Source organism: Pteropus medius, unplaced genomic scaffold (assembly GCF_902729225.1).
Source record: "Pteropus medius unplaced genomic scaffold, Ma_sr-lr_union100, whole genome shotgun sequence".
In the NCBI taxonomy this organism is placed as follows: domain Eukaryota; kingdom Metazoa; phylum Chordata; class Mammalia; order Chiroptera; family Pteropodidae; genus Pteropus; species Pteropus medius.
The window spans coordinates 4,675,318-4,690,186 of NW_024350927.1; the positions used below are offsets into that span (position 1 = coordinate 4,675,318).

General features: G+C 53.7%; 1 protein-coding gene and 1 pseudogene across 1 annotated transcript in view; both read right to left on the reverse strand.

Moving 5' to 3' along the window:
• The window catches only part of CUNH1orf167 (chromosome unknown C1orf167 homolog), a 19,843-nt gene extending 8,833 nt beyond the window's left edge, over nt 1-11,010 (reverse strand). Inside the window, 10 exon segments of the mRNA XM_039842197.1 lie at nt 766-952; nt 1,479-1,654; nt 3,349-3,536; nt 4,000-4,115; nt 5,283-5,419; nt 6,101-6,308; nt 6,633-6,676; nt 7,054-8,045; nt 9,074-9,216; nt 10,720-11,010. Of these exon segments, the coding sequence (XP_039698131.1) occupies nt 766-952; nt 1,479-1,654; nt 3,349-3,536; nt 4,000-4,115; nt 5,283-5,419; nt 6,101-6,308; nt 6,633-6,676; nt 7,054-8,045; nt 9,074-9,216; nt 10,720-10,802 (2,274 nt within the window). The 5' untranslated portion in view covers nt 10,803-11,010.
• LOC120585919 (uncharacterized) lies at nt 3,005-3,119 on the reverse strand (annotated as a pseudogene).
• Nucleotides 11,011-14,869: the final 3,859 nt, after the last annotated feature.

Here is a 14,869-nt window from a genome sequence, read left to right on the forward strand (position 1 = left end):
CATTAAAAGAGACCAAGGATCCAAGTGGACCAAGTGGGTGTGAGGCCGATGCATGCCAGGCAAACGGCTTCTAAAGACAGACTTTTTAACCCTGTAACTGCTGGCTTACGTTCCTTCTGACATCCCGCCAGGGAAGCTGGCCCCTCCTGACCTGGTCACCGGCCTCACATAAAACCATCAGCCTGGGCTCTGAATCCCATCTACTTGTTCCCGGTTTGCAGTGTGATTTAGAGCAAGCCGCTCGACCCCTTTGAGCCTCAGTTTCTCTAGCTGTATAATGAGGCAAATGGGGGTGGGGGATAAGTGGCTCCTTCATTTACTCATTTGCAGTATTTACTCTATACCTATGACAGGTCAGGCTCCTGCAAGGTGCTGGGAGACAGTGGCAAGGAGACAGACATGGTCCCCACCAACAGGGGGCTCCTACCTCGCCCGGAGTGGGGTGAGAGGCGGGTCCAGATTCTGGGGAGACAGCATTACACTGACTTCCCCATCAGGTTCATGCCACCTTGTTAGAACTTCTGTGTCCCCAGCTGCCGCATGGAGCCCATAGCTCTCTGCCTCATCACTCTCTCAATGTCCCTGCCTCCCTCGGCCCCACACTCTCTGGGCATCACAGCGTGCCAGGCCCCACACTGGGGCCACGGGAAGGAGCAGGGTGTGCTCTGTTGCCCATGGGACACTCCTTCTGGGGCTGAGCACTGCCCACCTGCCCGCCCTGTGCCCCCAGGCCCTGCCCGAGGCCACAGGCTCGTGATCACCTACGTGGCTCGCTGGCGCAGGGAAAGCTGCCTCCTCCATAGCAGCAGTGCCCGGTGGAGGGCCAGTCTCCCGCCGCCCTTCTGCAAGGAGCTGTGGCCTTGCTCCTGGGGCAGCCCCAGGGCCTGGGCCACCATCACCAGGCCATGGGCTGTGGCCCTTCCAGAGTCTGAGCTGTGGAGGACCATGTTCCCTGAAAAGCAGTCAAGAGACGAATCAGCCATGCCCCTCCTCAGTGACCTCCTTCTGCCCAAAGCTGTTGGTGGCTGCTGCCTCAGGCCCCACTTAGGACCTCTCCCCTCGTGAGTGCTCCCCCCCTCCCACCGCCTCCTGACCCTCCCTCCCCTCCAGGACACCTCAAAGATCCCACCTTCCCCTGTCAGATTTGGGAGTGGGGAGGGGCAGAAGCTCTGTGTCCCACTCGGATGGAGCTTCCTGGGAGCAGGGCCCACGTCCCCTCATGGTGGAAGAACAAAGTTTCTTGCGCACAGGCAGGAGCTCACGATGGGGTGAGGACAGGGTCCAGCCAAGGCCCACTGCAGGGACCCTTCCCCCACTCTCCCATGCTCACCAGGCTACACCCTGAGAAAAGTCCCAATTCCGTCACCTCCCATTGTAATAATACATAATTCAACTGGGCCCACTGCGGAAGGAGCTTAAGTGACACCGTTTGCTGGGGTGGGAGGGAAGCGGAGCCCCTTGGCCCGCCACTCACTCACCCGCCTTCTGCTGGCAGAGGGACAGCTGGGTCCCCTTCGCCCCATCTGAGGTCTGGAGCTGCTTCATCCCCACCCATCGTCTCAGGCACAGCCTCAGGGGCCCTGCCTGGTGGTCGGCCTGGTGGTGCTGGGACCCCGTCCCTCTTTTCGCTAATTGCTGCCAGTCCCCAAAGCACCTGGGAGAGCAGAGAGAACGTGCAGGTGCTAATCACAAAGACTGCAGCTACAGCCGCCTGCCACGTACGTGCCAGACATGGGACTGGGCCAGCTGCTTCTCCTCTCTGGGGCTGCTGTAAGGACTTGATGCCATCGCCTCTGGGTGCCTGGATGGCCTCAGCTGCCCACATCCATACTCGGCTCCTCCAGTCAGTTCCTAACCAGAGTGTTTTGTTTTGTTTTTTAATTCAAATCTCAGAATCATTTTACTCCCCTGCTGGAATCCTCCAGTGGCAGTCCCCTTGCTTGTATGATAAAATTTCAGCTCGTCCCCGAAGACTACAAGGCTTCCCCGCACGCCTTTCCAACTTTATCTCAAACCATCCCCGGCCGCCCGTCCCCTACTGACAGAGCTCCCACTTGACTGCTGTTCTTTGAATGTTCCGTGCTTTGCTGTCACAGGCCTTTGCACATGCCCTTCCTCTGCCTGCCTGGTGCTCTCTCGTCTGCTCTCCCTCCACTAGCGAACCATGCACCCACCACCTCTCTGCTGAATCCTTGTCGAGATCAGCAACCTTTGTTAACAGTTCTCATAGAAAACAATGTCGGGGGATGCAATCAACAAAATGCAAACATCAGGACACTCTATTGGACACAAGCAACCTGGTTTCTTCAGCAGGTAAATTGCAAGGAAAAGAAAAAAATGCAGGGAAGCCCATTGATTAGAAAGACCCTGGACTTATCGACCAACCACAGTGTGGGGACCTTATTCAGATCCCAATTCGAACAAACTGTGACAAAATATATGCTTGTAAAACACACAGAAATTTGAATGCTGACCAGGTATTTGCTGCTATGAAGGAATTATTGTTCATTTTTTAGGTGTAAGCATGACCTTGTAGTTATGTTGTTTAAAAGGGTCTATCTTTTAGCGATAAAGTCTTACGGATGAAATGGTATGATGGCCGGGATTTGCTTCAAAATAATGTAGAGAAGGAAGTAATTGGGGTATAAATGACACAAGTTTTCTCGGGAGGTGATTTTGTTGAAGGTGGGTGATGGGCACACGGGTTTATTATTCTATTTTCTCTATTTTTGTGTAGGATGAAAATGTCTCTTAATAAAAATAATTGACAACAGGAAAAAAAGAATCTTATAGATCCATGTTCCTTCCCTTAACAACACTTAATTCAGGTGGTATTCGCACACACCTTTTTTTTTTCCCCCGACCTGGCCATGGGTTCCACGAGCACAGCTGGCACTAGGCTTTGCTTAGGACTAGATCCCAGCCCCTGGCTGGAGTCCGGCAGGTCCTAGGCTCTCAGTAAATAGCAACTGTTTTCATTTCTTTCTTTCTTTATTATTATTTATGCCTACAGCACCTGGTCTTCCTAGGTGGTCTCCCATCCAAGTACTAACCAGGCCCGACTCTGCTTAGCTTCCGAGATCAGACGTCGGGCTTGTTCAGGGGGCACGGCCGTAGACCATGGACCGTGGCTCCATTGGAGCACGGACTCGGGACCTTCTGCATGTAGAGCAGACGTGCTGACCGCTACACCACGGAACCATGTCCCTGTTTTCATTTCTTATTTTCTTCTGCGTCTCTCAGTACTAGAAGGAGTCAAGAACTCACTTAAAGGGCATCTCCTAGCTGCATCCCGCCCTCTGCTTCAGGGAAGAGAGTCAGTCCCCAGTTAGACACCCTTCTACCTACCTGCAGAGCCAGGCTCTCCGGTGCTGAGGGTGCAGTGGGGCCATCCGGGCTGCGTCCGCAGCAGGACAGCACCAGGCCCGGAGGGGCCTCCCCATCCTCTGAGTCCTCAGTGTGGCCCAGGAGGCCTCTCCCTGGACCTCCCCGCTCCTGCCTGGCCTGTTCCTTCTGACGGCACCACAACAAGAAGACTGTAAAGGGAGGAGGGAGAGAGAGAGAGAAAGAGAGAGAGAGGAGGGTGAGTGGAGGGGAGGATCCGGGCCAGGAGGCTGCTGATACCTGGGACGCCAGGCTGTGTGGCCTCTGGACGGTCAGCACACATCTCTGGGCTTCAGTTTCCCCGTGAGTATGTGATGCCTAAGAGACTTTCCAGGTCTAACACTCGAGCTTCTGCCGGACCTGTACCAGTGACAATGGCTTACAAATGCCGGATGTGCACCTCTCATACCGAGTGTCCTTGAGCTGATAGCTTAATTTCTCTGTGCTTCCGTCCCCAGGAAAATGGACACAATGCCTTTCCAAGGTCACCGTGAGGTTCAAATGAGGTCGTGTCTTGCAAATTACCAGGGCAGATGCTCAATAAACGCTCATTCACTCAGAAACCCCTGCCCTGCCCAGCTGCCTCTGCCAGCTTTCCCAGGCCCCGCATCTCACCAGCCAGTTGTTTCAAGGCCTGCAGGACCTGCGCTCTCTCGGCTCCTCTATCCGGCCTTGACCTTGAACACGGTGGGATCAGCTGGGCTCTTGCCTCCTCCCTCAGACTCCCTGGACTGATAGCAAAATTGCAGAGAGAAACCGTTGCCTGGGCTCGGAGGGCATGTGGTCCAATCTGTCCATCCCAGCCCGAAGCAGGGGCAAGAGGGGGTGCTGAGCCACCCCCACCCCCCTGCCCGTTCTCTCCCGGGCAATTCATTGTATTCCTGATCACACAAGTGATTTGGGGAGGGGTGGGGTGATTTCTGCTTTTGCTTCATTCTCTCCAATGCCATTTGGACTTTTTACAAAAAACATGTATTAAAATAGATATTACTTAAATCATTATTTTAAACACTTTGTTTAATTAAGAAATAAGAACAAAAACAATACACCACGGTAGTGGCACGTTGAGGAAATGAAGAAGAAAATAGCCAACTTTAACCCCACTGTTCCGGAGATAAGTACTATTATTCACATTTTGCATTTTTTTTTTTTTTTAGGGGAGTGGTGGTGAAATTTTTATTAATTTATTATTTTTTTCTGTTTAATAGTGGTAGGAAACACATAACCTAAATTTACCATCTTAACCCTTTTTAAGTTATCAGTTCAGCAGTCATTGAGTCAGTCACGTTATTGGGCAACGTTTTAGTATTTTCTCTTCTGGTCTTTTTTGTATGCACTGTTTTAGGTGCATAGGAAAAATACCTTAGACGTTATTTTTTTTAATCCTTTTTTTTTTAATTTAATGTTGTCACGATCATTTTTTCCTTGTCATTGAAAATTCTATGCAAATATCCATAAAAATACTTCCAGGAAGGGGGTAACACAGGGAAGGGCACAACATTTCCAATTATACTGGATGTTCTTTCTTTCTTTTTATTTTTGGATGTTTTTTTCAAATCAATCACGCATGACTGTCGTGATTAGAAATAAAAATTAAAAGTATTGAAAAGAAAAATAAAAAAAGAGAGGAGGAATTTCTTCGGTCTTCATAAATATTATGTGGAACAGTTGCCAAATAGTCATCATGTGGTTAAAACATAATTTTCTCATTCACTGGGCATTTAGCCTGTTCAAAGTTTTCACAAGGGCAACTAATGCCGTGATGGACATCTTTTTGCACAAATCTTTGTCCACATCTGCCAGTTTTATCCTCATTCTCTTTTAGGGAAAAGGACGAGGAGAGAAGGCCACCAGCATTGGCCAGGCCACGCTGCCCAACTTGGGATGTCCCAGACTACCTGCTTCTCTGGGTGGGGTCCACCACTGGCTTCCTTCGTGAGGGGCCTTTGCCTTGGCCTCGCCCAGAGGGTGGGGGTCCTAGCCCAGCCTGGATATGGGGTTGCCCTGGCTTCTGCTGCAGAGTCAGGTTTTTCCACTGCAGGATCAAGAGAGAAGGGAAGAGGCACCTTGGCTGCAGCCTCAAATGTGCCCTGAGAGGGGGCACCCAATGGGGCAGGGACGGGAGTCAAACATTTTTATCAGACTGCAAAGCCCGTGGCCTTAACCATGAAACTACCCCGCCTCTTTGGGATTGCGTGATGAATGGATGGAGAGATGGAGCCCAAGGGGCAGGGCTTTCCTTAGGAGACCAAACCTGGGGCCGGGTCCTCCCAGAGCACCCCTTTCCCAAGGAGAGAACACAAAAGTGCCCTCCCGGTCCTGGCCCGTAAACCACTAGCGAAAAATAGCATCCACTTACACAGTAGGGTGCTTGTTATGCACTAAGCAGAGTTCTGATTCCTTATATTTATTTAACCTCATGACCATCCTGAGAGGTATATACTATTGTTATCCCATTCTAGAGATAGAAGACTAAGGCACAAACAGGTTAAGCAACTGGCCCGAGTCCACACAGTCAGAAAGTATGAAAGAAAGTAGCGGAGGCAGGATTTGAACTCGGGCAGAGCTGGTTTGGGCATCTGGGCTGACAACCACCTGTTGTACTGATCACTCAGGAGCTGTAACCTATGCCCCGGAAGAACCTCCTCCCCAGACACTCCAGCATTTCATCACCACCGCCCACCCTTGCCCGCCGGCCCAGCCTAGAGACTCTGACCTTCTGGAAGCTCCGGGCCAGCAGGGCCTGCGTGTGTCGCCTCCACGCCACCTTCAGCTGGGCGTCCCGGAGACGCAGTGTCCACTGCAGGGCCTGCAGGCCTCTGCGCAACAGCTGCCGGTGGCCCAGGGCCAACGCCGCCGCCGCTGCCCGCCGCCTCCACGCCAAGTGCTGCCAGGCTCGGAAACATCTGGACAGCAGCTGCCAGCTGGGGATGGACCAGGGCTGATGGCGGGGGGGTGGGCCTGGCCCCCCAGGCTGCAGAGGGTCGGACTTCCCTCTATTATTGGCTAGCCTTGGAAATCCCAACCGAGAAAGCCCCTGGAGGCAGGAGAATGGAGTCTCCACCTTCTTGTCCCTAGGGCCAGTAGGCCCCTCTCACCCGGAAGGAAATCCCCTCCCACTTAATCCTGTGTGGATCTGCCATCAGGGTCTTATCTCTATCGGGCCTTGTGTCCATTCACCCAGGCAAATGGGAGAGGAGCTGGCCCAGAAGTGTGGCCCCGGCCCCACCCCGCAGCCATGGCCTTACCACGCTGTCTCGGACTCCAGGCTCACAGTGTGTCGGGCTTTGTTCTTGGAAAACAAAAGGACAAGACAGCTCTCAGGCCAAGAAGCAAGCAGGACAGGACACCCCGGCTGAGCCTGCTTCCCTAAGGCCTCCCTTTCTGAGGAATGGGGGTGTGGCAGCGTAGGAACAGCCAGCCTGGAGTGAGAATTCCTGGGAGAGGCAGCAGCTCCCTGGAACACCCCCAACTGCCACTTGCAGACTCCTCTGTCCTCTGCCTGTGGGGCACCTCTGGCCTTGTGAGTCTGCTCCTCTCCTCCTCCCAACCCAGGGAGGGTGCCCCAGGCTGCTCTGGAGAAGGCAGAGATGCAGAGTCAGGCCTCTCTGCTGCCCACCCGCTCTGCCCTCTGCCATACTAGGCCCCGGGGAGCAGTTCTTTCCTTGCCTTAGGGGACAGAAAGGACCCCTGCTCAGGGTCAAGGAGTTGGCCAGTCGGCATCTCCAAAGCGGTCTCTAGTGATGCGGGCTTGCTGCCTGCCTGAGGGTACCGGAGATCAGCCTGGACCCCTGGCATCTCTGGCCAATCTGAAGTCCCCTTGAGACTTCGGGGGTGCTTCTTCCTCTCATCCCAGTAAGCAAGACCAGACTGGCTGAGCTGGGCGCCAGCAGGGAGGGCCTGGCCATCACTGGTCCAGGGCTCCTGCTGGGACAACCGGCACCCCAGGCGGGCTGCCTCGTGCTCCAGGTGTCGCACAGAGGCCAGCAGCTGGGAGATGGCAGCCTGGGACGGGGCCCGAGCTTGAGTCCGAGCAGGGACAGCCAGGTCATCCAGGGTGAGGGGTTCCCCCGTGAGCCTGGCCATCCAGTTCCCCAGGCCACACCCGCATCTGGAGCCTGGCCGTGTGTGCCCATCGAGAGGGGCATGGCCCGCAGTGGGCCTGAAGTCTGGGCAGGGGGTGTCTGTGGCCGGCAGCTGGGACCGCCTCGGGCTGGAAGGTGAGTGAGGCAGTGGCCTTCGGGGTGGGGGGCTTCCCCTGCCCGTCACACGGGGCCAGAAGCTTTTCTGAGGCTCCGACCAGACGTGGGGGCTGGCGCGACTTCCGCACTTGGCCACACTGGTCTCCCTTATGCTCAGGTTACTCTGCCGGACGGCACGCTCCCTGACCCTCCCCTTGGGGAGGTCTCCCAGGGGGTGCAGGTTGCTCTGCTGCCGGAAGCTCGAGTTGGTCAGCCGGCTGGTCGAGTCCTTCAGGGCGAGGCCCAGGCGGGGGCTAGGGCTGCCCAGGTTGGTCTGGACACGGCATGGCTCCTGGCGAAGCCCTGTCCCCGGAGAGGGGGTGGCGGCAGGGCCTCTGCTCTCAGCCTGGCCCATGGGCACCCACTGGGCATGTCCACTGCCCAGGCCAACACTCAGGCTCTTCAGCTGTCTCCGTTGCTCTAAAGAGAGTAGAGACAGTCACACCCTGAGCCAGGACTTGGCGGTCAGTGCTCAGGTGGGACAGATGGGGCCGGGGAGGGACGGGGTCCCAGGCGGGAGTGAGCCCGCACCTCAGGGGCCTGTGTCAGCTCTGTACACTGAGGGGCAGCATGTCGGGGTCTTGAGTGTGGGCGGTGACGTGGTCTGGTTTGGCGCCTGGCTGCATGGCGCAGGGACGGGGCAGGGGCAGAGCGAGGAGGAGGGCAGAGGGCGGCAGGGAGGGTGAAGGGAGGAGACAGATTCAGATCTGCCGTGGAGGCGGAGGCTTGGAAGGGGGCAAAGGAAAGCGAAACCCAAGGACGAGCGCCTGATTTCCAGCCTGAGGGAGGAGGTGGCGGTGGGCAGGCAGCGGCTGGGGGCGAAAGCACCGCTCAGCACCTCAAACGGCTAAAAGCAACTATCTGGGGGACCATGGGGTGGGGCTTAGAGCCCCTCCATCCCATGGTCCCCCAGCTCCCCAATGCCATTTCAGAGGAGACAAGGCCTCCTGGGGGCTGGTAAATGCCTGGGAGGGTCTGGCAGGTAGAGTGGGCCATAAAAGTTTGTAGATAGGAGCTAAAGCTCAGAGAGGTTAAGCAACTAGTCCAAGGTCACACAGCTAGAACACAGAGAACTGGCATGTGAATCTGAATCTGAATTTGTTCTTGGGCTACGTCCACCCTTGGCTGCAGCCTTCTTAAAGCCACAGGCACTGAGCACAGAGATTCCCCAGCCAACCACCCTGGCACAGACAGACCCCTGGGGGGCCCTTCTCAGGCAGGGGCCCCAGCCATGCCCACACCCCTCTTCTTGACCTCATTTCCTGACTTCCTGACCCTCCCTTGGGCCTCCAGGCTGGAAAGATTTTGTCCTGGCCCAGCTGGCCCTGTATAGCTAATCTTTGAAATGAGCAAGGGCCCAGGCTGGCCTGTCTGGGAAAGAGGCTCTGGGCCACTATCTAGAGGGGACCCTGCTCCCATCACCTTCGACCCGGATTCGCTAAGCTTGCCTGGCTTCAGGGGGGTTGCAGGCCGGAAGACCACATTCTCCTTGTGTCTGGTGTCAGGTCCAGGCTCCATGGGCAAAGCCAGGGTGGCAGTGTCCTTGGTCCACAGCCGTCCTTGGCCAGTGGCCAGTCTGAGCAGCCAGGATCTGAGGGGCGAAAACAGGGTGCCCCAGCTCTCACCCGGCCACGGCGTAGCCCAGACCCCACTCTACCCTTCACAGCACCCTGGCTGCCCTCAGGCCCAGGCCCAGCTGTCCCTGTCAGGTCCCCCTGCGGTCTCCTCCCCCTGCCCCAACCCCCCATCCCCTTTCCGTTGTCGCTTTGTCCCACCTTCTGCCCCTCCTGCCCCGGAGTGGGGTGAGGCTCTGTTTCCTTCCTGTGGCCACTTCCCAACCATTCTGTCCTCTTCTGTAAAACACTCAGGTGCTGAGCTCTAGGCAGGTGCGGAAGGAAGTCTTGGCACGGACTCTCCTTCCTTGAATCAGCCCCCAGCTCGCTGTCACTTTCTCCAACACACACCTAAGTTCTTGGTATTTCACCATCCACTCAGATGACCCCTCCAACTCCTGGCTTGCGGGGTCCTTGACCTTCTGCCCTCCCACCATCTCGCCCTTCACCTCACCTCAGCCGCCTGCTCCCATGGTCCCCCCAGACGTTGTCACCCTAAATAACTGCACCCCTCCGTAATTTCCATTTCAGAGCCCACCCCCAATCTCTCCAGCTCACTCCCTCGAGTGCCCCGATCCCCACTGTTTTTTTCTCCAGCGACCCCACCATCACTTGATCCCTCACCCACTGATGTCTCTCTCCTGTCCTTCTGTGGTTTAACCATCCAGGATTATAATCATCCCGTTTACACACCCTTGGCTCCCTCTCTTTGTCACATTCACTCAGCAAAATTACAGCACTGCTTAAAGCGGCTAAAAAAAAAAACAAAACGAACAAACAAACAAAAAACCCTACTACTGCGCCGACGGCCTCGTTCCAAAATTACAACCTTCGGTCTCAAGTCAGCCCAAAAGGCTGCTGCCGAATCAGACTCTAGTCTCCTCCTCCCCACCCTCCCAGACACTAATGTATACTTTCTCCCCTATTTTCAAACCTCTGCCACCTCTTCTCCCCACGCGCCCTCCAGTGGACCTTGTTTCCTATTGCATGCACGAAATAGGGCCCACAGAAGAGAAATGCCACCAGCTCTCACCAGCTTCATACTCACAGCCTCTCCTGCCCCCTCTGCCATCCCGTGCGGCCCCATCCCCAGCCTGACCCTCCTCTAAGCCTGTCTCCCCTGCTCAAGCGTGGCACCTGGGGCCATCATCAGCTTCCAAGATACCATTCTCTGAATCGGGAAAAGAACCCATGACACCCATGTCCCACAGCTGACTCAGTCACGCACCGGGACCCAGGCTGTGATGTGTCAGGGCCCTTCCCTGCTCCCGAAGTCCCCTCTCCCTGTCGTCCACACTTCCCCCTTCTTTACTGAATCATTCCCATCAGCACTTAAACAGGTGGCTATTTTTTCCATCTTTAAAAACAAAAAGCAAAAACACTAAAACACCTCTTCCCTTTGAGCCTGCAGGTCCCAGACTATTTCCTCCTCCTCTTCACAGCCAAATCCCAATTCCTCTCCCATCTCCACCTCTGCTGACCTCACTGCAGTCGGGCTCCCCCACCCCAAAGCCGCTTTCTTCCAGGTGACCTCTGAAATGCCAGGTCCCTGGCCAGATCTCATCACGGGATTTCCTTGTGGTGGCAGCAGCAACAGGACAGTGTCTGTCCTCCTTGCTTCCGTGACTCTAGGACGCCACCTCTCGGCTTCCCTCCCTCCTGCCAGCTGGCTTCCCTCCTCTGCTGGTTCCTCCTCCACGTCTCTGGTTCTCAGAGCTGGAGGCCCCCTCCCTTCCCTGATGCACACTCCCCGGGCGAGCTCAGCTTCAGACAGTGCTAAGGCAGACCCCTAGGCCCCCTTCTCTGAGAATGGCAGCTCCAGCCTCCCGCTGGCTCAGGGGACAATGCCGTGGGGCCACCCTGACTCCTTGCTCCCTCACACAGCTAACCCCATCTGCTCTACCTTCCAAAGATATCCAGAATCTGACCCTGCTCACCACCTCCTTCCCCGCCTCCCTAGGTCAACAGACCATCGTCTCTTGCCTCCTAAGTGGTCTCCCACTCTGCCCTCATTCCCACACTGGGCAGTCTGCTCTCCACTGTGGCCAGGATCACAAGTGATCCTGTGAACACTTAGATCCTGAGTCAACTCAAATAGCCGCTAAGGCTCCTCGCCCACTCAGTGCCCGATGAAGGCCTGCCAGGCTCTACATCAGGGAGCCTGCTTGTTATGTAAACAATGTCATACTGGAACACAGCCACGTCTGTTTGTTTATGGCTTGTCTGCGGCTACTTTCTCACTACATGGCAGAGTAATTTCGACAGATACTTTATGGCCTGCAAAGCCTAAAACACATACTCTCCGGCCTTTAAGAAAGCTTGCTGGCCCTCGCCCCAGCTGCCTGGCCCCCAGCAACCTTTGCCGGCCTCATCCCTCTTCCTCTCCCCTTTGGACACACCGTCCTCTTCACTGTTCTTCCAAAAGGCCCTGCCTGTTCCAACCTCAGGGCCTTTGCACTTGCTGGTCCTGCTGCCCGGAACCTGGAAGTCCCTTTCCTTCTCTCCCTCTTCCTTCAAGTCCTGCCTCAAACCTCACAGGGAGCCTTCCCTGACCACAGCACCCTCCCCACTTCCTCCTCTCTTAACCCTGGGTGAATTTTCTCCACAACTCGGCACCACCTAACAGACTGAAAAAATCAGTGTTTGTTTTTCTCCCTCCAGTGGACTGTGAGCCATTCTGTTTTTTTCCCTGCTGTAGTCACAGCACATGGACGTAATAGGGGCTCCTACAATGTGTCAAATGAATGAGCCATGCTAAGCGCCATGCAGCCTTTCGAATGTATCCTGTCATGGAAGCTGCACCGCAGCCCTAAGAATTAGGTCCTTTGTTTTAGAGAAGAGGAAACTGGAACTTGAAGGGGCTACCTGTCCAGCCCAGGGCCCTACAGCTGTTCAGCAGCTGCGGAGGGGCCGCCAGGGCTGACTCTGAAGCCATGCTTCCTAACCAGGACCACCCCGCTCCCACCCTTTTCCAAAGGAGACTTGAGACAGTTCAATCCACATACCTCTTTCTAGCTCCTTCTCACCTTTCCCTATCCCATGCCTGGGCTCTGTCTATCTGCTTCTCCCCGCCCCCGGGACTGTCTATCCCCTGGCCACTCCGCCCCCATCCCTGTCCAACTAAGGGCATCAGAGCCTCCCTCCTCTTCCCACCAAAAGAGCTTGCGGTCAGTTTTCCTGCTGTCCTGGACCTGCGCACCTGTGCGTCTGTCTTCCTTGGGTCCTACTTCACTCACCTGGGTTTCCACTTGGAGGGGCCCTCAGGCCTGACGGCTTAACGATCCAGGCAGGTGCGCGGGTGGGGGGTGGGGGCGGATAGGGGCAACGACAAGGAGCGTGCTGCCCAGCTTCCGGAAGCTGCTCGAGGTGCGAGGGCGCGCGGGGCGCCCTGATGTCCCGAGTCTTGAGCGTGGCGCCAGCCGTCTGGGGACACGTGGGCGGGAGGACGTCCGCGGGAGTGCGCGGTCCTCCAAAGGAGCGCTTTGCGCCGCCTCGCCGCCCGCCCCGCTCCCCGCAGCATTGCAGGGCAAAGCATCAGGCCTCCTGGTGCAAACCTCTCATATGCAAGACAGGTAAGGGCCGAGTCGCTCTCCGAAAAGGGCTGGAATTTACCCCACCCACTCCTTTCTGTGCTGTGTGCTTTGCCCAATTACACTCCCCACTAGACATTGTCCACCTGCCAAGCCCTCGTCCGTCCGTGCTGTTCCCCGCGGAGTTCTGCCCTGCAGTTTCTCTGTCCACGTTGCCCTTAGCACTGGGCCGGGAGTCAGAAGACACATGATTAAGAGTCTGCTGCTGTGTGACTTTATACGAGCCCCTCACCTCTCTGAACCTCAGGCTCCTTATCTGTGAAAGGGGAGTGGTAATACCTACTTCTCCAGTTTCATGTATCATATGTTTAACAAATAAAGGCCCAAGAGCCTTTTAAACTCTAAGGTAATTCTTGAAGGAGGGGGTGATTTTATTTCCTTCTTAAGTGACTGCATCTAATGTCTCCTCCTAAACCTGGTAGATTGAACTTTTTGGTTCTTAGGGCTCATCTCCAGTAATTCCTTTTGCCTTAAAGTCAAATTGGTCTGATACTAATTCAGCTACACCAGCTATGATTTGGTTATTTGCCTGGTTTAACTTTTCCATTCTTTTACTTTGAGCCTTGCTGTGTCTGTATATTTTAGTCGAGTCTCTTATAAACACAATATAGCTAGGCTTTTTTTAGAGTTAAAAAAAATCATTTCCAAGTGTATGATTATGTCATATTTTTACAAACCACCTTATTTTTGTGCTTGCTAATGTTTCTTTTTTTTCTCCTTTCTTGCTTTTTAAAGAAGTGATCAAGGTTTCTTTTTTCCTCTTTATTTTTTTCCTGTACAACTGGCTTGGAAATTACATATTCTATTTTTATTCATTCGATGGCTGCCCACAACATTTTAGCATGTATATTTAATTTGACAAAGTTTAAGTTAATCCAGACGCGAAAAAAGGACTTTATAAATGTCGTCTCTGATTTGCTCCTCCTGAAATAAATCATTATTGTCTTGAATAATAAACCACGTATTTCCTATTTCCTTTGTGCATGTCAGTTCCTTATGGAAAAATTTCCTTCTTCCAGAAAAAGATTCTTTCGATGTTTGTTTCTGTATTGAGGGCGTCTGCTGTCATGTCTCTAAAGACATCTTTATTTCATTCTCATTCCTGAAAGATAACTCCTTAAGTGCACAATTTTAGGCTGACAGTTATTTTCTCGCCACTTTGAAGATACCATTCCTAGCTTCTGACGTCTATTGTCACTGCGAAGCCATCAGCTGCTGGTATATTTGTCACTTCTTTTAGGATGATATCTTTTCTACCTGGCTGCTTTGGGGATCTTAATGTTTGTGTTTGGTATTCTGCAGTTTTCGTTCACCCATTCATTTTACACCTTTTATAAAAAACTTACTGGGTGTCAGCACTGTGCCAGGTGCTGAAAATACATCAGTGAATAAAGAATAAAGTTCCATTCTGAGGATTATGAGCATGGATTTCTTCTGCTGCTGCTGCTTAGTGATTATTTGACTTCCAGAATCTGAGGTTTGATGTCTATTTTGGAAAATCCTGTCGTTATTCCTTTGAATGTTGCCTCTTTCCCACAATCCCCTGCAGGAACTCTGACTTTATTTATGTCGGACCTCACTCTATTCTGTTTCTTATTTTCTCATATTTTCTGTCTCTTTATGCTGCATTCTGAAAAATTCCTTCGAATCTATCTTCAAGGCTACTGATTCTCTCTTCTCGTATATGTATTCTATGAATTAGCCTACTCACTGAGTTTCTAATTTCACTCACTGTGTTTTTCATTTGTAGAAGTTCTATTTATTTCCTTTTAATCCCTACCTGGCATCCCAGTCTATACGTTGCTACTTTCTGGCTCTGAAATCAAGAAGTCTCTTCTGTCCTTGTTTGAGTCTCCACTTTCTGGGTCTGTGTTCCCAGCTGTGAAATAAGGGGATTGGTTTCTATCAGAGTGTGCTCTGGGGGTCACAGTGGATGTGGCGGTGGGGGGTGGGAGGGTGCCCAGCAGACAAACTCTGTTTGCTATCCTGGGTAAGATTTCTTCTGAACAAAGGGTATGAAATAAAGTAGACTTTCGAACCA